The sequence below is a fragment of the Amblyraja radiata genome, chromosome 21, assembly GCF_010909765.2.
Source record: "Amblyraja radiata isolate CabotCenter1 chromosome 21, sAmbRad1.1.pri, whole genome shotgun sequence".
Taxonomy (NCBI): Eukaryota; Metazoa; Chordata; class Chondrichthyes; order Rajiformes; family Rajidae; genus Amblyraja; species Amblyraja radiata.
The window spans coordinates 28,767,684-28,790,949 of NC_045976.1; the positions used below are offsets into that span (position 1 = coordinate 28,767,684).

At 39.8% G+C, this 23,266-nt stretch overlaps 1 protein-coding gene across 3 annotated transcripts in view; it reads right to left on the reverse strand.

The window, feature by feature from the left end:
* The window catches only part of reln (reelin), a 258,697-nt gene that overhangs the window by 149,682 nt on the left and 85,749 nt on the right, over positions 1-23,266 (reverse strand). For all 3 annotated transcript variants that reach the window (XM_033039883.1, XM_033039884.1, XM_033039885.1), the window contains 4 exons: positions 18,582-18,633; positions 12,777-12,873; positions 10,066-10,306; positions 1,811-1,956 (listed from right to left, as the gene is read on the reverse strand). In XM_033039883.1, the coding sequence (XP_032895774.1) occupies positions 1,811-1,956; positions 10,066-10,306; positions 12,777-12,873; positions 18,582-18,633 (536 nt within the window). The remainder of the gene's footprint in view (positions 1-1,810; positions 1,957-10,065; positions 10,307-12,776; positions 12,874-18,581; positions 18,634-23,266) is intronic.

Genomic DNA, 23,266 nt, shown 5'->3' on the forward strand with positions numbered 1-23,266 from the left:
GAGATCTTCTTTTCACAGACCTATTTAAAACACTAGAACGTGAGTGGAATCTTAGAGGCCCAGGTAGAGTCATGGCTTAGATACCATTTTCAGACTGAATTATGGCATTAACTTCTGGTGTTAACATAGCAACGACAAAAGAAAACAGACTTGAAATAAAATTTAAAAATCACCACATGTATTTGAAAGAAAGAAGCAGACTCCATGGGATCATCAATCAGATTTATGTAAGAAGAGGCAGAGTTTGTATTTACTTAATGTCTTTCAAATCCTTCTGGGGCATTGGTGAATACTGGTTTTGAAAAACGAATGGATTTAGAATTAATTAAAGTAATTAAGAATCCATTACACATTTGCCAAAATTATTATGTTGTTTTAAAATGTACAGGAATCCATCCAATCTTATGAGAAGCTTCTAGAATCTGACATTATTTATATGCAAACAGTGAAGGTAAATGTTAAAAAACAATGAAGAAACCTTGCTCAGGGATGCTCACGAACTCTGTGCATGGGGCAATTATTCTAATCTCCTTAAATCCTAGCTGCTTCAACAACAATAACTGCATGTATTTACATAATACTTTTAATGTTGCAGATATCCTGAGCAGTGCCAAGGGCTAGGAGAGGGGAAGAGTTTACAAGCAAGAACAGGAGATTTACAAAGTCATTTTGTACAGGGAAAAGCAACTTCGCTCTTGTTGCTGTTCATCTCCACACACAATGCAAATACAACTCCTGCCCTCGATCAAAATCATCTCTCCCCCAAAGACCAACCAAACCTATTGTTAAATACTGCACAATTCTCTGCTGCAAACCCCAAATCCAGGAGAGCTTCACAATGCAAAGCAAGCACCACCACGCGGTGTGATTAAAGCTGGGGAGATGGGCTCCGAGCTTGGTAAAATTGAAAAGAAATAATAACAAGGGACGATGTTTCAGAAGATATTGCTGAGGCAGCTGAAGGCCAGCATTAAGTAAAAAGATGAAGGGATGGACAGAAGGCTAGAATATTCAAGCCTGGGTGAAGGAAGTAAATGGAGAGAATTGCAAATGAAGTCGTAGCAAATCAAAGCACATGTCAGCGGAGTAACCCAGGGAGAGTCTGATCACTTTGGAACACAGGCCATTTGTACACGTTGTTTGTTCTCTGTAGTGGAAGAAAATGGTAAGTAGCAATAATGGAAAAATCCTCTCGCTTCACCAGCCACAATAAAATCCTAAATCCATTCCTATTCATGCATTTGCACTTTTGCTACCAGAAGCAGGCGGAACATTATTTTTCCCTTGAACTTTCGCAAGAGCTATTCAGCTTGTTATCGAGCTTGAAGTAGCTGATATATTAAACATTGTGAAGTCACAAAGGGTTAACAGAAAATTAAACTCTCTGAGGAGGACATTAAATGGATATCCCTGAGCTGTCAATTGAACATGCATCAGCAGTGAGGATAAGTTCAGGGAATTGAATTCCCTCTGCTGTCAAGTGCTTTAAAAAAAATATCTAGGTGTACAGGAAACCTTTCAGAATCTCTGCGGTTATGAACTGGGAGAAGATGATTTATTTTTCCAGGGCAATGGAGGGAAAAGCTATGTTTGGTTTTCTTTTAAGTTGCAAGGGTATGAAGAGTTAAAAGTTATTCCTAATGCACGGTTTCCATCCCACTGCAAACACTGAACTCTCCGCAAATTTATTTGGCTGGTAGCTACAGTTTAAATATGTATGTGCAGAGCTAATGCAGCTCTCTTTTGAATTTCACTTATCCCCATGATAATAGTACACATCTTCGGAATACTAGAAATAACAAGCACTTACCCTGCAGGCTGACTTTCAAACTCTTCCACCCACTGAGTTACAATGCCTTCAGTCTGCAGATCAATGTCCCTGGTTGTTACAAAGTTAAAATCAGTGCCCTCTGTCCCATGGAAATACATGGCGTTACCATCAGACTGACAGCTATGCTGTGGAGAGAGGGACAGGCAGAGACAGAGGAGAGACGGCATTACATTTATTATAATCATTTTTTTGTAAACACAACCAACTCATAAAGCAAAAAAGAGAATTTGGAAGAGTTTTGAATTATTTATTTGTTATAGCTTTAAATATTAGATCCAATTAAAAAGCAAAATCACAGTTAAACAAGAGCCACTTTATTGATTAATGTCACAGTGCTAAATACATCTGTTTTCACAAGCGTTTCAGTCAGATTATTAAAAACTATAATAAAATTAAAATCCTTTGCTTTTATGATTGCAATGTTTTTACAATACTTTATACAATTATATTAATCTCAATTTTCTATTTACACTTATGAATTTGTATTATCACCCTCATTAATCTACAGCTCAATAGCTCATTTATAATGGTGTACCCATGAGAATGCAATTGTAAACACGGTCATGACTATTGGCTAACATAAAATTACTAGGGTCTCTTTGGTGATGTACTTTAAGCCTCTGTTTATAAAAATAGAAATTCCTTTGGCGCATGTTACATCTTTGCAGTATTGTACCCACAATAAGTATTTTCAACTCCCTGCTGTTTCTGATATCCAAACCTTTGAGCATCGCAATGAGTGTTTTGATAAGTGATTTTCCTTTCCTAAATGCTTATCTCAAACTTCTCTCAATGAATCGCGTTGGTCATTGGTTTATCCATTCCACAAGTTTGACTATTCCTTCTGGAAACTTCTTACCACCCTTCTGATTATTTGCCTAATCTCTGAATTTTCCTCTCCGATACATTTTGATGTTCTCATGCGATCCAAATTCAAATCATAAACCTGGTTAGACAATGAAATTTACCCTTTGGAACACAATTTTCAAATCTTCTCCTGGCAAAGCAACTTTCGGTTGGTTTTCTGTACCTATCCGTGCTGTTACATTTCCAATTCTACCCAATAATTGATGCAGTGTAGTGAACCTTTCCGTGAGACACTTCAGCAAAAGCCATTGGAAAATCAATTGTTGCTTCATTATTTGCATCTTTTCAGTTTCATTATTAATTAGATTCTGATTTAAAGAACAGTTAAATTGGTAGAAACATGATGTTGTCCAATACATTTTAATTTCTAAACACTCAATCTCAAATTATTGGCTTCTAGTAGTTTGGGCACAGCTGGGGGTTGAGTAACAGGCCTGTACTTCCCAGTTTAATAATCTCGGGTTGAAAAGTTATTTTAACTGCTCTTCAGTCCCCCACACATGCATATTAGTGAAAATTGATAAAATACAGTAACAGTTTGTGGTACCTTCTCTTTGATTTCCAACTGCCAAGAATGTACATTATCATAAGAGGAGTAGAATTAGGCCATTCAGCCCATCAAACCCACTTAACCATTTGATGACGCCTTATCTATTTTTTCCTCTCAACCCATTCTCCTGCCTTCTCCCCATAACCTTTGATGCCCTTCCTAATCAAGAACATATCAATCTCCGCTTAAAAATTACACAATGTCTCGGCCTCCACAGCCATCTGTGGCAATGAATTCCATAGATTCATCACCCTCTGGCTGTAGAAATTCCTCCTCATCTCTATTACAACCCAATGACATCCATACGAGTTTCAGATACTTTCCCCAAGTACCATATTTTTCTGTAATTACTTGCAACAATAATTCAACATCCTCCTCTAAAACACTTATAATGCAGAATAATTTATTTAAAAAATAAACACTTCTATCCTGTCGAGCACTGCTACACCTCCAAGCTTGGCTCTTCGTCTCTTCGACTGTTTGAAAATCTTATTGTGACAAAGTTACTCTGTGTTGATAATCTATCACAGCATGTGGTTCATATAAACGTCAAGCAACAAAAACATAAGGGAAAGGAAAGCTCTGATAATATAATCCAGCTTCAGAAACAGCACATGTGAATCAAAAGCTTCAGAGAGCAAACAAGGGGAGGCTTGTCTGAGGATAGTTGCTAGAGCTGTTGATAGAGGGAATTGATCAAATTATAAATCCTGGGGTTTTCCCATCTTTTTTTCACATTTTCATATTCTCACCTTCCAGGAATGTTACATTTAGGATCAAATGGCGAAGTAGCAGGGGATTAATGCAGCCATTAGGCATAAAGGCTTTACAAAGTAAATTCAGCAATATGAGTGGGTCCTTTTCTTAAGAATACATTGATTATATAAATATGTTTTGATTGATTGACTTTTAATGGTTGAGAAATATCAGCCAAATAGTTTGATTTATGTTTCATTCCCCCCCCCCCCATGTCCTCAGAAACACAGTCTAATGGTTAAAACTTTAATGATCAGCATGGGATAAATCCAACTCCTATTTTTTTGAACTTGTTTTATCATCCTCTGCTTTGAGCCTTGTAAACAAATAGTAATTAATCTTAATTCATTGAACAAAACATGAAATTGACTGGCAGAGACGGAAGATATACTGCAGTGAACTGTAGGAACTATTATTGTGGGAACTATTACCAGTCGCAAACATAAATGTAAAACAGATTTCATTTTTCCATTTGCACTATCTTTGGAGTTAATATCAGTAGCCAGAAGAAAATATACCCAGGTAAGTTTTGGTCATGTACATTTTCGAGTGTAAAATCATTACAATTTCGTTGTACATGGTTCATGTTACAATGACAATAAAGAAACTATTCTATTCTATTATAAGTATTCCACATTGTTATGTGAGGGCAGCTAACAGCACAGTGTGAGTGCAGCTGCCAAAGAATCTGGAGGCAATTATATTTTCATTTACAAAATGTATTTACTTAATGGAGTCTTACGCCCCTGTCCCACTTAGGAGACCGAAACAGCAACCTCTGGTGACCTTGCCCACCACCCAAGGTTTCCGGAGGTTTTGGTCACTCTCCTTAATGGTCGAAAGTGGTTTTAGGTTGTAGTGGTATAAAAACACAATGATATAAATTCAATAATAATCTATTGAACATCTACAGGTGTATGATGGATAGCACACTGACTGGTTGCATCACAGGCAGCCTGGTTCAGTAACATGAATGCCCAGGAAGGAAGGAGGCTGCAGAGAGTGGTGACTACTGCTCAGTCCATCACAGATACTGACCTCCTCACCATTAAAGGGATCTACAAGAAGCACTGTCTTAAAAAAGCAGCTGATATCATCAAAGCTACCCACCCTGGCCACCCTCCAATGGACTATTGATTACAACAAATCAAGTATAAGGTTGAAGATTACTTTTACAGGATTAAGTAGGGTATAGTGGGCAACAACATTTTAATACTGATGTTAATATTATAAAGCACTGATGTTAAAATGTAGTCTTCCCTCCATGAAGCCTTATTCCTGATATATCACAATACTAAAGCTGATATCCGCTTTCATAGTTGAAAAAACATCAAGAATAAATACAATGTGGCAATTATTCAGACGTCTTTTTTAATAAAAGGTTTCCTGTCTCATGGGGATGATAAATGTGTTAAGTTACGTGAAGTACAGCTTCAAATCTCTAGAGTTCTTCTGAACCACTAACAAACCTAATTAACCACATCTGAATTTTTACTTTTATTCCCAGATTAGTTTCAAACCCACATCCTGGAAATGATCCAATTTCTCAACCTCACGGCTCACTAACTCAGGCATAGTGGAGTCAATTCTTACTTCTGGGGCAGCGAGTGAGCAGTGAGTCCCAGTCAGCCGGCTGCCTATGAGCATCACAAGGAGCCACCCGCCATTTTGGGGCAGCAGCTTTCCTGGTGTCAGGTTACCAGGCTGAAGGGAACCTGCGGCCAGCTACACCCCACAGCAGGGAAGCTGGGATTCAAGGAAAGGTTGGCCAAGCTGGCGTAGCCAAGCGGAAGGTCCAAATCCAGAACACCAGCTGGGCCAGACATTTGGTCTGAGCTCACAGGTCACTGATACTAGTGACAAGAAGAGGTGTTCCTGACCAGATGCAGATCCATTGATTCAGTGATTGAATATTCAATGTAAGGTTTAGTCCAGGGAGAGATAAACAACAGGGAAGGCTCGGTTTCCTGCCTCTATCCTACTTGGAGGTTTGCTTTCCTAGCTTCCCCCAAACTTACTATCCATTAAAGCAACTCTCCCGCCTTGTTGTCCAATTGAACAAGCCAAGAGAAGTTTCTGGAAGGCCACCACAGCAAGGGTGTAACTAACCCCATCAGCAAACTAGGCACCAATAATCTCACCCTGATGGTCAGCAGTGAGGAGCCTCGACAGGAGACATGGATGCAAGTGAGAACTACACTCAGTGAAGACTCCGACAAGGGAGGGAAGATGGCACCAGCACCATCTGGGGCAGAGGAGCAATTCAACTCTGGGAGCCCACTGATGATGCTTGTAACCAGCTTTAAACATAGTATATTGTAACTTGGTTCTCAGGCAGATAGTTAGAGCCTCATTTAATTATTGCATGTGTGTGCAAATGCGTTATATAGAAAGCTACACGTGCACCGGATTCCTACAAATCCCTTTTCTCTGCTACAAAACTATAAAGCACCTGGGTTAAACATCTTAAAGAAATACAGGTCAAAGTGGTCAGTAATGGTGGGAGCAACAAACCCAAAGGCTGGTATCCTTCAGCTTGGTGTATTGAGGACAATTGCTATCAACCCACCCTCAAGGCAAATGTGTGGGTGCTGCAGTCACAGGGGGTCGTGGCAACTGTTCCCAGATTGGGCTCCACAAGTAAACTTAAACTCAACCGGACTGGGCCTCCCGAGCTCTCCCACTGTTGCAATTATAGAAGCCTGGAAGATTCATTCCCAGCAATACCCAACGGCCACGTTTTCTTTCCTGAGAGGCCTGTGAACAAAATGAATCTTCCTCTTGCTACCAAAGGTAAAACCTTTGAATTGTATGCATGCCTTTCTATATCTCTCGTTGGGTCTCATCTCAACTCTCAGGATCACACCAGGAAAGATTCAAGGCCTGGAGGTACAGACTACAGAGGAGATTTACTGGAATGATGCCAGTGCTGACAGATTTCAAAGTCACAGAAGGAGTTAAGAAGCTGGCACCACTTGGAGTAAACCACAGAGACCGAAAGGTAAATGGAATTGTTGTTTATTCTGTTTCTCGTGTGCCTTTTTGTGATATATAATTGGTTCAGAACTGGAAGACAGGAAAACATCTGTTCATTGAGAGTCAAATCTCAACTGAAGATACAAACATGGGGCAACCGAGTTGCAATGATTAACCGTGTAATACTTCTTGGGTGACCGTCTTAAAGTTAGCAATTATTAATTAGTTTGAGTTCCAAAATGGGAAGGCTGTTATTAACTGAGAAATTAGCAATGAGCAATTGCAACACTAAGTTAACAATTAGTTTCCTGATATAATATACAATGGTAGAAATGTTCCAGAGTATGAATGTTGATTTGGTGAAACACAACACTGGCTGGAGAGCTTCTATTTATGTCAAAGAATGCAGAGGGTGAGGGATATTTATTTACAGTCAGTGGCGGCAGCGTTAGACATAATTTACAAACGGGAAAAAGATGGGAGGGAACCAACAGCATAGATGTGATGGACCAAAGGTTTCTCCCAGTGTTGCACATTTCTATGTGAAATTATAAGTTCTGAACCCTAGAGTTTTAAAAATGGTTGCATACTACTGCTCAGTCATGCTTCACCGACAAGTTGCAGGACTAAAGTATTTTACACACAAAAGATCTGGGACATGGTAGCAGGCAAGAGGACTTCTTCAGTTTATACAAATTTGTATTGAATAGATCCCTGGCTGGCCAAATGCAAAGACAATGAATGCACACGAATCCACCTATGAAGGTGGAGATATCTTCTATGAAAGTCCTTCCATCTGGAAATCTCTCACATTTGAAAATAAAAAGTAAACATCTGCATTCACAGAATTGTGTTTTTTTTAAATCATATTGTATTTTGATGCATATGTAGATAGAACATAATATTAAAATGCACTTTTACTTTGGTCTCAAAAATAATTGAATAGGACGGCACAGTGGCGTTGGGGTAGGGCTACTGCCTTACTGCACCAGAGACCTAGGTTTGATCCTGACTGCCGGTACTTGTCTGTATGGAGTATGTACGTTCTCCCCGTGACCTGTGCGGGTTTCCATCGAGATCTTCGATTTCCTCCCACACTCCAAAGACATACAGGTTAATTTGTAGGTTAATTGACTTGGTGAAAATGTAAAATTCTCCTGAGTGTGTGTAGGGTAGTGTTAATGTGCGGGGATCGTTAGTCGGTGCGGACTCGGTAGGCTGAAGGGCTTGTTGCCGCATTGTATCTCTAAACTAAACTAAATATTTCAGAGAGTTACACACGGCATGGTTCTTTATTAACATTATGGCCTTTACCAGAGGCCACTGGAATTGACTAGCTACACAAATGCTGAAGGCGGTAGGCTGGAACGAGCACGCCACAGCCCAATAATCGCCTCTACTGGTGGGAAAGGAGCAGGGCAGCTGTTAAAATGGAGATACAACACTTCAAACTCCATGTCTGCCAATTACTGGTCGCAGTCTTGAGAGTTTCGCCATTGAACCTCATTAACAAGTGGGGAAAAAAGTTCTCGTACCACACAGAGAGGTTTCTTTGGCACTAAGAGTTGGCTATTCCATTACATTTCATAATATTATTAATACCAAATGATGAATGATTAATAAGAATTCTATTACCTGCTCCAAATAACAGAGTCTAAAATACAAGTTAATAATGAGATTAAAAAAAAAAAAAATCGTTCTTAGTTTCAGGTTTCACAAATGAAGGCCAGATGTCTTGTCCAGGGCAATTCTTAAATCTCCCACATCCACCAGAGCAGGAGAAAATCAGTGCACATCCCGCGAGGGACAGTCTTATAGTTAGTGGCCACCAGATTTGCATCTCCTTCATCAGCTGGTGGTGGCTTTCCTCCAGAAACAGTAAAGAAGTGGGGTTCAAATGGTCACTGAAACTCACAAGTGCTTTTGGGTTACAATTGCACAATGAGAATTCTGTCATATTAATATATTTATACAAACACACTTTCTATACTCATGGCAACAGACCCCCTCCAAAGCTCCTCTTGCCAGAGCCTTGCAACTTATCTGAACTTATCTTTATCCAGAAAACAAAAATCACCGCCAATCCCTCAATTCTATTTAGGCTAAATACGAAACAACCAAATTCCCATTCTAGTACCATGGCAGCCTTGCATTAAAAATTCTCTTCTCTCAGGTGAGGAAACTTCTCATCTCAGTCCTAAATAACAAGCTTGTTATCCTTAGACAATGAGCATAGTTCTGGATCTCTCAGTCTGGGAAAACAGCTTCAGCTTCTCAGTATTCACTTAGGCAAACACTCCAATTCATTGCCTGTACCCAGAGCTCCAGAGGAAATATATGCTTATTATATGGTATCTCCCACAGCAGTATAAAAATTCCAATATTGTCGATAGAAAATAATTAAAATACACAAGGATCAGGAAATACAAGGCTTGTTTCCAAAACAAGCAGGCTGTTCAGATCAACTAAAACAATTTCTGTTGCAAGGTTGTCCCACCAGAGGCAAATCTAAATGTCCTCACCTTCATGTCCCAGGAATGTTTTCAGTCACATATTATCTCATGGTTAGATGCACGTCAAAGACTAATACAATATAAATTCTTGACTCCCTCCCCAAGGCTTAACTGTTGTGATGATACTTCCCGACAGCTGGCCCACACACTTTGCTAGGGTTACTGCTGTTGGCTTGTACGCATTGGGTTTGGGCAATGGCAGATTGCAAATGACTGGTGACAGATGGAAAGGAATCTGCCCTCAACACATTCATTTCTGAAATTAAGAAGATGTCATTCAACGGAAGCGGACAGAAGGGTATATTTGAGAGCCAGACGGACTAACACACTATTACCATACAAACTCCAAATAAAAATGTACTAAATGTCATTTGCAAGCAGGTTTACATTCATGTCCCTTACCTACAGAGACATATTTGAATGACATCCATATTTTAATTGATTAATCGTAGGATACGAATTCTCCACAGAGATGTGAAGCTTATCAAATTAAAATTAAGTAATTACAGAAAGATAGAAAGAGACAAAGACGCAACAAATGACCGAGATGAGGTGAATAATCAGAAGCAAACCTTCACTGTTGCTCCAGGGAAAAAAAGCCAGTTGCCCGTGTCGATTGGATCCAGGTTATCTTCCAAGAGTGACTGCTTGTGGGCAGCATTGATGATCAGGATGTTATCCAGGGCCCAGCAGGCCTCATATACGTGGCTTGCATGGAGATAATCCTGTGCCCATTTAAATCTGATATTTTCCCCTTTGGCATCTTGAGGAAGGTAGACAATGTGGATAACAGTGTCGGTGTTGGACGGAGCCCTGTTATGTAAAGATTAAACGCATACATCATTTCTCTGTTTACATTTTCTTCCTGTATTTTACGTTGCAGCTATCCTGCCATTGCATATCAGCCCAGAATTTCCTCAGAACAGCACAATAGCTATGCTACCTGGTAAGGAGTTTATCAAAAGCCTGCTCAGAGGTGATCAGTAAAGTACCGCACAGCTCTGATGACTTTGTAAATCATCAGTCCCATGCTAGGAAACCACTGAACTTGCTATAGAGGGAGTGCAACCGAAGTTCACCAGACTCTGTCTCAGTATCATCTTCCCATTCTCTCCCCATTCCCCCTCGTGTCTTTTTGTGTTCAGAGATCCATCAGGCTCCTTCTATTACTTTCTAACAAGGAAAGTCCACAGATTTACCACCATCTGTGTGAAGACATTTCTCCGCATCTCAGTTCTCAATGTTCTACATCGTAACCCAAGACCATAACTCAAGCTCTTGCTTGTGGACTCTGCCAGGGAATCTTCCTCTCCACATCCACTCATTCTTCTAAACTCTAGTGACTGGAGGCCCAGTTGATTTAATTTTTCATCATACTGTCTTAGGAGACAGTGTAGTGAACTTCTGTTGCACTGCCTCTAAAGCAAGTACATTTTCAGGTAAGTAGACAAAAACTGCACAAAATACTCTTGCCTCACCAAGGCCTTGTGTCATTGTATCTAGACACATTTATCCTTATATTCAACATCTCATGTGCTTAAAGGCTACGTACCATTTGCCTTTATAATTATTTAACTTCACCTGCAAGCTTACTTTCCTGGTCTTCAAATTGAGATTCCCAATTTAAAGCAATGGGAATTTGGCCATGTGCCAGATTGACTGATACTGGATTACAAGGATGAACTCATTGCTCAGGTTCTGCCACTGTAACCCTGGGGATATCACTGCCTGGGAACAGCTGAATGTCCCTTTAGGACCGGCAGCCAGAGCCAAAACCAGCTGGATTTACCCCATGGCTTAAAGGTCACAGAAGAACTAGGCAATGAAAACAAAATGATTTTTTTGTCTGGAACTGGATCATTTCATAGGGCTCAACAAAATATCATCAATATAGGCTGACCTATAGGAGAGTGTATTTGTGGATACTCATGGCCTTATCATTCTTTGTGTTAAGTTGCACCTGCCAGCACTTGAGCAAGGTGACCCCATACCCAGGGGGAGCAAGGGAAAACTAGCAAGTTCATCTCACAGATTTTTTAACAGTTGCTTCAATGGCAGCACTAAAGTACGGGTGCAGGCCACCTGTGTATGCATTGTGATGGAAGACCATAAAGACTAAAAAAAAATTGAGGCGAAATAACCCAGAAAGTTAACCCAGGAAGTGCCAATGTACATTCCAAAGTGGCAATGAATTCAGCCGGGGGTTTGTGCTATTAATAAAAAAAGGTTCAATTTAGTAAATATTAAATTGTGTGTCGGTGGGGGCGCTGCAAGCCGGCGCCCTGCCAGCAGCATGTCCGTTTTTTTCAACTTTTTTTGTTTTTTTAGTATGTTTTAATGTATGTTTTTAATGTTCCTCTGTGTGTCTTGTGTGGGGGGTGGTGTGGGGGGGTGAGGGGGAAACCGTTTTGGTCGTCTCCTCCATGGAGAGGCGGCTTTTTCCAGGTCGTCTCCCCCGTGGCCTAACAACAAGGATCGGCGTGGCCTTTCCCGGAGACGCGCCCGGGGCTCCAGCGGCGGGCGCAGCGTGGACTCTCGGCGTGGAGCGGGTGAGCCCTTGCTGGGGCTAGCCGGAGGGGAGTGCTCCGTTTCGCTGGCCCGTGGCAACCGGCAGCCTGAAGCCGCGGTCTGCAGAGTTCCAGCTGGCGCGGCGTCTACAGCCCGGGATCTCACGTTGATGACCCGGGGGAAGAAGAAGCTTGCACCGCCGGTCCGCGGCCAACTTCTACCGCGGACCCGGCGTGGACTTACCATCACCCCTAGAGGGGAGCTTCGACCGCCGGCCCTGCGGTCTGCGGTGCTATGGCTGCGGCGCGAATTTTAAATCTTCGACCGCCGGCCTGCGGCCTACACCAGCCTGAAGCCGCGGTCCCCGGTGGGGAAGAGCCAATCCTGGACTGACTCTGGACTCTGGTCCCGATCACGGGGGGAAATGGAGGAGGACTGCCCAAATTTTGTTCCTTCCACCACAGTGGTGAATGTTTGTGTTAAATTTTCATTGTGTATTGTGTTTTCTTTCTCATTGTATCGCTGCTGACATATTCACTTGCACTTTATGTGCAATGTGACGAATAAACCCATATTGTATAATATTGTCATCACATGAGAGGAACGAAAACATGTAAGGCAGTCTCATTAAAAAGTTATCTAAATTAAGAACCATTTCTGCTTGAAACAAGTTTCCCCAAATTGGATCATATTATAAGTAGATCTTTCACAATCACAATCAACCCTTTCATGCTGATTGAAGAGTTTCTAACCATTACTTTTCTTTTGTACAAACCTGATCCTTTCCAAAACAATCCAATCGGCCGAGGAGTTCTTGGAGTAGAGGACAGCAATACTGGGGTCGGTGTAACTATAGCGACATGTGCCAGAACCTGTAAGCCAGATCAGAGGGAAGAGAAAATAGCATCAGGAAAAGATCACTTGTCGGCATCAGCAGTGACCTTCCGCTGCCCCTCTGTTAGTCTTTAGGCGTTTGCGCCTCTGATTTATGATGAAATTATTGACTGATTTGTGGTTAAATGTAAATACTGAATCATTCATGACACATGTGATATATTGATGATAAATCACAATCCTGGAAAATCATCTGTCACATTCTCCCAGAGGCATGGCTGAATAAATCTGAAGATGTATTAGGAGCTGGTGATGCAAGTAGGTGCTCCTGCTACAATTGCCATTTCAAGAGCTCAGATATATATGTCACTTTGATACTTCTTTGAAGAATAATAAGCACAGGAGTCGGGATAGAAAACTGATTTTCATCTCACAAAAACCATAAACATGTTTCACCTGCTGTCTCTAATTTAAAACCTGGTTCACACCATCAAATGCATTTTGTTATGTTGTTCTCCACAGAATGATAGCAGGTTTCAAACACAAATCAACCCAAACTATTGACTGAAGAATTGAAAGGTGTCTTTGCACTTGCTTTGTTCACTGCTTTGCTCTACTGTTCAATGGAAGTCCAACTAAAATTCTGCAGATCATGACCTAAAAGCTATAGTACCTTCTAATCTGCTCATTACAATAGATTGAGTCCTGTGCTACAATCCATTTCCTGTAAATCTTTGCTGCTCCAAATGTTTATTTATTTATTTCATTGAGATCCTTGCATGTGTTTAAGTGAACATCAACTGGAAATGTTAATTCTATTTCTGTCTCCACTGGTGCTGCCTGAGCTGCTGAGTATTTCCCACATTGTTCCCCCAAGGCTCGTATATTCTTTTATAAATAAAATAAATTAAATTCTGGAGATGGAAGAAAGGTTTGTTAGTGGGGCACGGGGATTCTTTGATACAGAGACTCAGAAAAGAGCCATTGAACCATTGAAGGGTTCAACATTGTGTTGGGTCCTAACCGTGACCTCTAGGTTCATGAAGAGTTTATTTCCTTCATCAGACTACCATCAGGCCCAGTGAATACTACAATCATAAACTAAACTGTGAATTATGAACTGTCTGGGTTACACGAAGGACTCCAGTCTTTTTGCACTAATGTTGGTGTTTCTTAATTTATTGAATTTTGTTTATAATGTTGAATACGAGTACTATGTTTACTGTCCTATTATGCTGCTGCAAGAAAGAATCTCATTGTTCCGCTGTTGGTGCATATGACGACTAAACTCTCTTGACTCTTGTCTCGACAATATGCGATTGGTATTTGTTCTTGAAGTTCATCAGACTCCGATATCAAAAATGCTCAATGGCAAAGGAAATTTTGGTTGATGCTTTCATGGAGCCTGGATTATTGCTCCCTGCTACATTATCTTGATATATTGACTGAGTGTAATTCTTATTAATATTAGGTGACGGAAGCCTGAAGCAATAATTAAACACAAAAATTCATCACTGTTTTTTGACCTGATTTCTGCATGAATTAACAGATTTTACTTTGCAGACAAGTAGTTTGGTCAGAACTTTTTACTTTACAAAAAAACTCCGTTAATAAATCAGCTTTGCGTTTCCCCAAATGATCAAGCATTTTGGCATGTGTTGTGATTTTCTATAAATATTTCTCAAAGCATAAAGCAAAGCTGAAAATCCAATGACAATATTGAAAAAGAACAAGCACTTGCTGAGCAGATTGTGGAGCAATTTGCTCCGTTTCTGCTTCCTCAGGTATTTGAACATGGACCCATTGCTGCATTTCACAAGTACCTGGTATTTGAAGCAATGATACATATTTACAGGAACAACATGTTATGATCAGGGCTGAAATTCGAATGGAACAGAGCTCTGCTTACTCAGTTGCATGAAACACACCAACTCGATGAGGATTTGATTTAACAAGGGAACAAGTAACAAAGGGCTTTCATTCATATTCATGATTTTTGGATTTCAGGACCAATGAGAAATGTCAGTATTAAATCCCCAAAGAATTGGTGCTTATGTCCCCTCAACCTCTCCCACATAGATTCTGGTAGCAGGTTGAAGGTGAAGCAAATCACTCGACAACACTCTGGTCCAAAAGTACAATAAATAACAGAATGAACATTGGTCATTGTCAATATGATAGTGCTGAGTAATAAATTGTGAAACTGTAAATCAAAGAAAAATATGAGTAAACAGTTTGCCAGAGACAGGATTAAAATATATTTGGTGATTTGTTCAAGAGCTGGAGCCATACAACTGACAGAAATGTCAGGTTTTCCCATGATTTGGCATCTCTTAGGGATCAACAATCACTTTCCTTCACTGAAGGAAGCAAACACGAAATAAAATGGGCAGGTTGAAATTGGTATTTTAAAAAAAATGGTAATTAAAAGGTTAACTATATTTTTTAATTGATTCTGTAAATTGAATTTCATTAAAGTTTTACAAGAGGAGACACTAGGAACATTTCAAATAATTGTATGTAAAGTTAGAGCGTATTAGAAATTGGAAACATCGAAGGGAAAAGGTCCAAATTCCATAGCATTTGTAAACAGACTTTTGATTATTTTCTTGTTTGTTCTTCTTCAGAAGTAAACATAATTATATATAATTTAATTCACTTATTATCACCATTATTACTATTTGGAATGTTACATTTGAACATGGTGTCTAGTAACATGACATAATTCAGAGTCCCGTCCCATTATGATAATTGACAGTGCCCCTAAGATTTAACAACAGCTTCCAGAGTTAACCAGCTTTGGGAAAAGGCAGAAATCTAATGAGACAACAATGTTCAACTGAAGGCCTCCCTGGCAGGGCCAGTGAACTCTTTCTCATACTCTCAGGACCCAATGACTTGACCTGCTGATCTACCCTGGGTGGGATCGGGCATCAATTCCACAGGCTCCTTCTCTCTTCCACCTACTAATAGCAGGCTGCAGCTGCACAGTTTGCACCCTCGGCCAGAAATGTATAATTCTTAGGAGACCCATAAGAACAAACAAAGTGAGAAAATGTAAATTGGGGATGGGCATGAAGAGGAAATAATTAAAATTGGGATTTATTTTTTATTTTTTTTAATTTGGAATGCCAGCTTTCCTTTTTCTTCTCATGTGTTGAAGTTGGATCCCAACCCCTTCACTCTTGCACAGATGTGGAATTTTATGCCCAAGAATATGCCAGGCAGTATGTTGCTCCTGTCAATGGGGAAAAGGTGGAAAAATTATGCAGATAACTCAGTCCCTCTTTCCTCAAGTGCAATCCTTTCATCATAGATTGATCATGAATGCCATCAGGTTTCTGCCGCTTTTCCACCAGATTTATGGTTATTGATTTTCCGGAACGTGGATTTTGCTCCATTACATTTAATCTGAAATCCTTATACATTGACAGAATGTTTCAACTCGAGGTAGCTGACCTTGTCTGATGGACACAAGGACTTAGCTCCTGAAAACCAGGCAAATGTGAAATGAGTGGATCCGTTTTTACTGGAGGTTACAGGAATGTCAATAATGACACTCCACACTAACAAAATCTAGAAAAAGAGGGGGTTGTGCCTCATATCCAATCATCCCTCTACCTCTTGCCTTGACTGAAATTTAAAAAGTGAAATGTGAAGTAATGTGGAGGAAAAGTCTTTTAAATTCCTGATTCAACAGGTCCATCACAGATAACATTTCTACCATCGCACTTGCTACTAATTATCACAGACAAATTAAAAGCCCCAAAAATCTTACAATCGTTGTATTTGGATCGTTGTAAATTTTGTCATCTATAATAAACTAAAACAAGTCATTTATCAACTCGGAAAAAGCTAATTTGACCATTTTTTAACCCTTGGGGAATTTTCACAAATACATAGCTGTAAGTTAAGTCATGCAATATCTTAATTGAAAGACATTTCTCCTTGAGCATTTCTTATATAAATTTAAATTTATGAGCAACGTTGGAAGAATGTACAGTGTTTGGGACAAAGATCCATCATTTATTTATTTGCCTCTGTACTCCACATTTGAGATTTGTAATAGAAAAAAAATCACATGTGGTCAAAATGCACATTGTCAGATTCTATTAAAGGCCATTTTATACATTTTGGTTTCACCATGTCGAAATTACAGCTGTGTTTATACATAGTCCCCCCATTTCAGGGCACCATAATGTTTGGGACACATGGCTTCATGGTATTTGTAATTGCTCAGGTGTTTAAATGCCTCCTTAATGCAGGTATAAGAGAGCTCTCAGCACATAGTCTTTCCTTTAGTCTTTCCATCATGGAAACTTTTATTGCTGTTTATTAACATGAGGACCAATGTTGTGCCATTAATAGTCAAAGAAGCCATGATGAGACTGAGAAACAAGAATAAAACTGTGGGAAACATCAACCAACCTTAGGCTTACCAAAATCAACTGTTTGGAACATCATTAAGAAGAAAGAGAGCATTGGTGAGCTTACTAATCGCAAAGGGACTGGCAGGCCAAGGAAGACCTCCACAGCTGATGACAGAATTCTCTCTATAATAAAGAAAAATCCCCAAACACCTGTCCAACAGATCAGAAACACTCTCCAGGAGTCGGATGTACATTTGTTAATGACCACTGTCTGCAGAAGACAACATGAACAGAAATACAGAGGCTACACTGCAAGATGCAAACCACTGGTTAGCCGCAAAAATAGGATGGCCAGGTTACAGTTTGCCAAGAAGTACTTAAAAGAGCAACCACAGTTCTGGAAAAAGGCCATGTGGACAGATGAGACGAAGATTAACATATCAGAGTGATGGCAAAAGCAAAGTATGGAGGAGAGAAGGAACTGCCCAAGATACAAAGCACACCACCTCATCTGTGAAACACTGTGGTGGGGGTGTTATGGCCTGGGCATGTATGGCTGCTGAAGGCACTGGCTCACTTATCTTCATTGATGATACAACTGCTGATGGTAGTAGCATAATGAATTCTGAAGTGTATAGACACATCCTATCTGCTCAAGTTCAAACAAATACCTCAAAACTCATTGGCCGGCGGTCCATTCTACAGCAAGACAATGATCCCAAACATACTACCAAAGCAACAAAGGAATTTTTCAAAGATAAAAAATGGTCAATTCTTGAGTGGCCAAATCAATCACCCGATCTGAACCCAATTGAGCATGCCTTTTTTATGCCGAAGAGAAAACTGAAGGGGACTAGCCCCCAAAACAAGCATAAGCTAAAGATGGCTGCAATACATGTCTGGCAGAGCATCACCAGAGAAGACACCCAGCAACTGGTGATGTCCATGAATCGCAGACTTCAAGCATGCAAAGGATATGCAACATAATACTAAACGTGACTACCTTCATTTACCTGACCCAAACATTATCGTGCCCTGAAATGGGTGCCCATGTATAAACGCTGCTGTAATTTTTACATGGTGAAACCAAAATGCATAAAAATGACTCATTTTAAAATCTGACAATGTGCACTTTAACCACATGTGATTTTTTTAAAATTACAAATCTCAAATTGTGGTGTACAGAGGCAAATTAATTAATGATGGGTCTTTATCCCAAACATTGTGGAGGGCACTGTATCGCCAGACATTCATTTTAATTAGAAGTTTTTGAGCTCAGGGCTCTTGCTTCCTCCTGCAGATTTCAGAATACTCTCATGTGTCAGTTTCAATGTCAATTGGGCTATTATAAGGAACAGGCATCTTCTATCACTCACCAATGGAGAACTGCAGAACAGACGCTGTAGTTGTATTCAGCATAACAGTGGTCTAGAAAAAGAAACAAGAGTTACCAAAGGATATTTCCTGACTTTAACATGCAAAAAATAATTGAATTCAAATGGTGTTTGACTGCTGCCTCTACAAAATTCACTGAATAGACCAAGTCTTTCAGGGAAGGAATCTGTCTGTTGGTGGTTTAAAAATACAAATTGAGAATTTTTTTTGTGTGAATCAGAATTTAAACTCAGAATACCAGCTCAACACCCAAGGCTGAAAATGAAATGTAATTAATTATTGTTGAGAGGAACGTGTGAATGGGATTCAGAATCTCTGCTTTGCAATGTCATTCAGGATCTATTTTCAGACCCAATCTGAAATTATCATCTTTAACTTAAACATATAGCTCTCATGTTGCTTCACAATCTGGAACTACCTTTATAATTAAACCCGAGACTTATTTTCTGTTGAAAAATCCTAATTAATTCTGGTCATAATCAATCCCAAAAGGTGTTCCAATATTTAAATGGGGAAACAATGTCAGCAAATGAAAAATAAACAATAATCTAAAGTTCACTGAACATCCAACACCAGTTGCTGGCAAGGAATGCATAAACCGGAAAATGAAATCATGCATTAATAGTCAATTAATTAGCAATTTAATCAGTGTGCCTATGCTGTTTTGCACCCATCAATCTCATAGGTGTTGTCATTATTTTATTTATCATTTGAAATGACAGGTATTCACAAGATAACTTGGATGAATCCACAAGATTGATTGAAAGTAAATGCTGATGACTGACATCATCTATTGTATTGTATTTTGTATTTTAATGACCACACAGCCAGCCTGGTGGAATTTGTTATCACATAATTCACATGCTGTTTATTGTGCTGCATAGTTGCGATTCCTGAATTGGGGAGTGTTTTTGTTTCACAAAATGCACCCAAAATTGTGCATCCATTCAGAGTTACTTGCAGTTGTTCACAACAATCAAACATAAAGTACTTCTCAGCTGTTGGAAAAAGGAGATCTTTAGCAAGGTGTAGACTTGAGCCTCTGAGGATGCTTTCAACCATTTGCACAGCTGCCTCACAGCTCCGCACGGCAAGCTCTGAGCTTTAACAAGGGTCAATAACTCCAACACATTGAGTGGGAACAAAGAAGATGAACAATTCAAATTGAACAACTCATAATGCGCATTCTAGTTTTAGTTTTGGAAAGACCATTATTCTGCTAATATTATGTTTCTAGCATGTTTGTCTCAAAACAACAGCCAACATCATCCTGGCCATGCTCTCATTTCATTCCTGCCATTGGGAAGAAGGCATAGGAGCCTGAAAACTGTAACGTCCAGGTCCAGGAGCAGGTTTTTCCCAACAACGATCATGCTATTAAACACTACAACCTCCAAATAAGCTCCTAACTACAAAGATTTGGGGATTGGGGTTTCCTTTAGGTTTATTATGGTGTTTACATATCTGTTGTGCTGCTGCAAGTAAAAATTTCATTGTTCCGTTTTGGGATTTATGACAATAAAACCCTCTTGTCTCTTGACTAGAGTCTTCCTGCTGGTAAAGTTTCAGGCAGGGACAGAGGCATTGGATGTTAGCAACATCTTTGAGATCAGAGCCAAGGGCAATCTTTGGACTGTTACATTTAAACCAAATACCCTAAAAGCTTTACAACCTCACTGTCATATGGTGGTCAGTAGCGGTCACCCACACTTTCATCTTCTGAGAGCCCACCCTGACTACTGCTCTGGATGAGATCTGTTGCTCAGCACACATCTGAGCCCACATCAGGAATCTCCTGATCTCACGGCACAGACCCACAAACGTTAGCACACTTCCCACTTGTGGTAGAACTCACAATAATTTTCATTTGATGTGTTTGACCACGATTAGAAGTGTGATAAGCAATCATCCATCTTCTCATGACATTTGCAAAACAAGATGTAGCACGTTGGAAATGGACAAAATGAAGACCACTGTGGTGGTTCCGACTAATATCGTTTACTATTCCATAAGTTAGCCGTTTCAAAAAAACACGTGCATGTTGTAAAATAGTTTAATCAGTAAAACAATGAAACTGATGGGCAAGTTGTATATGAAATATGGAATAATGTGATTCAATTAATACTGAATGATACAGAATAAAGCTTCAATTAAAGAGGGAAACAAGTATGGATCAAACATAAATTGCTGGATTGTTTTGTTAGTTGCAGGGCAGCTAAAGAATGATTACAAGATAGAGAATGATCACCAAGATAAAGGCTGCACATTCCAGTTTCACACCAGAGCTATCCAAGTATATTCCTGTACCCTACAGGAAATGTGCCTCCCAGGAATTTGGCTCTACAAGGTTTTAGAGACAAGGGGATAAATAGAGCTGTGTTTGCAACTTATTCTACTGTAATTAGGCATCCAATTCTTATTTGGATTTTTTTTTAAACATGAGGGGCATAGGTAAGTTGGATTGTCACAGTCCTTTACTAGGGTAAGGAAGTTTAAAACTAGAGGGCATAGATTAAAGATGAAAGGAGAAAGTGTTAAAGGGGACCCAAGAAGAAATACTTTCCACACAGAGGGTGGTGAGTGTACAGATCGAACTACTGGAAGAAGCAGTAGGGAGAAGTACTGTTACAATGTTTAAAAGACATTGGGTCAGGTATATGAATGTGGAAGCGTTAGAGCAATATGGACCAGATGCAAGCAAAAGGATTAGCTCAGGCAGATATCCTGATGTCATGAAAAAATTGTGCAGAAACTAGGGGAAATGCTCCTGTAAATTTCCCCTAGTTTGTAGGTAGGGGGTGGATGGGAAAGTGGGATAACACAGAATATGTATAAATGGGTAATTGATGGTCAGTGTAGACTTGGTGGGTCGAAGGGCCTGTCTCCATGCTATATCTCTAAACGCTACACTGTGCACATTCAATAAAAGTTCCTGAAGATCATTCCCTGGATATTTTAATCCAGAGAGCTCCTTGAAGAACATTCCTTGTGTGCATACAGGCAGCACTGAGAATTGCTCCGTGCGTGCATCGGCTTAAAGAGCTAGTTAATTTGTAAACAGGACTGATGTGTGGAAGTACATTTGGAACAGTTATCAGTCCCCGTTATATGGAGAACATACTGCAAATCCTAGAAATACTGCAAATACTAGAAATGCTGCAAATCCCTTTTAAGAGTCATGAAAATGAAGTTAATTTTGTTACGTATCAACTGAGAAGGCAAGTGTTCTTCCTGAAAGCAATTTAAGTTTGGAAATGTAACAGCCCAGTGGCAATCTTGGTCAAGGATTATCCCCTGTGCAAAATGTAATTTTATTAAATGGAATGAGAAAGCAGCTACCTTTCCCTAAATTTCTAGATGAAATGCTTTATCGAAGAAAGGTCATAATGTGCCCTTCATGGCAGAATCGGATTACTGGTAATCTAAATAAACCTGTCCGAATGGTAAATGGACTGAGATCCATTTACTGGGATTAAATGAGAAAAGTCACTTTTAGACATTATACTGTGCTCGTGGCGGCGAGGAATGTGAAGTTTGGAAAATTTACATCTCCATCCTGTATCTTTTGCATCATTTGCTACTCATGGCACAGCGCCCTTTTTTCCTTGCTCCTGAGATCACGTGGTGAAGGTTGGTTAGATTTTCAAACATGATAATGCTTAGAGTAATAAATAGTATTTTCAGATGCTCATTTATCTCATTTTTATTTGCACATCTGCAGGGAGATTTCCTGTTCATTTAAAATGTTGATTAGTACGTGCGATGGGGGAGTGGATTAAGTCATTGCAGCTAAACAGAATTTCTGCAGATGGTTGTTAAATCCACATTTAGTTTATCCTCCATCAAGTCAAGTGTAAGTCCTTCAGGAGGAGGAACCACACAACACACACCTGTTCTCTTGCCATGCCTTCTGTAATTACAAGACAGAAAATCACTCCTCTCCCCTCTCCTTTTGGGCAGAAGATACCAAAGCTTGAAACCACATACCACTAGATTTAGGAACAGCGTCAGTCCCACTGTTGAAGGACTAAGGAAGTTATCTCATAGGGCAAGGATGAAGTCCTGATTTCCCAACCTACCTCAACATAAACCTTGTACTTTTTTTGTAAACTGTAGCTGTTATGTTGTAATGAATTTCACTACACCAATTGGTGTATGTGTCAATAAATAAATGAACCTTTGAACCTTTAATGCTGTAACACTATATTCTGTACCTTGGTATTTCTCTCTTTGCACAACCCATTGTACTTGTGTATGGCTTGATTGTACGCATGTATAATATGGTTTGACTGGAAAGCATACAAACCAAGTTTTTTCACTCTTGGTACTCGTGATAATAATGAACCAATACCAATAATCATTCAGCCTGTGAACTGCATCATTGCTAATACATTGGGGAAGCCCAGGAACTTGAGATGCTGCAACACTCCACACACTTTACTGTGCATTCCTATATGCTCTCCTTCACAGGCCAGCTCTCAATGTTAATTGAATGTCATTATTTTAATTAATCAAAGTTAAGATAACAGAGTGCCACCATGATGGTTCAGAAGTTTTTTTTTACACAAAGTGTGGTGGGTGTATGGAACAAGCTGCCAGGGGAGGTGGTTGAGGCTGGGACTATCCCAATGTTTAAGAAACTGTTAAGTCAGGTACATGAATAGGA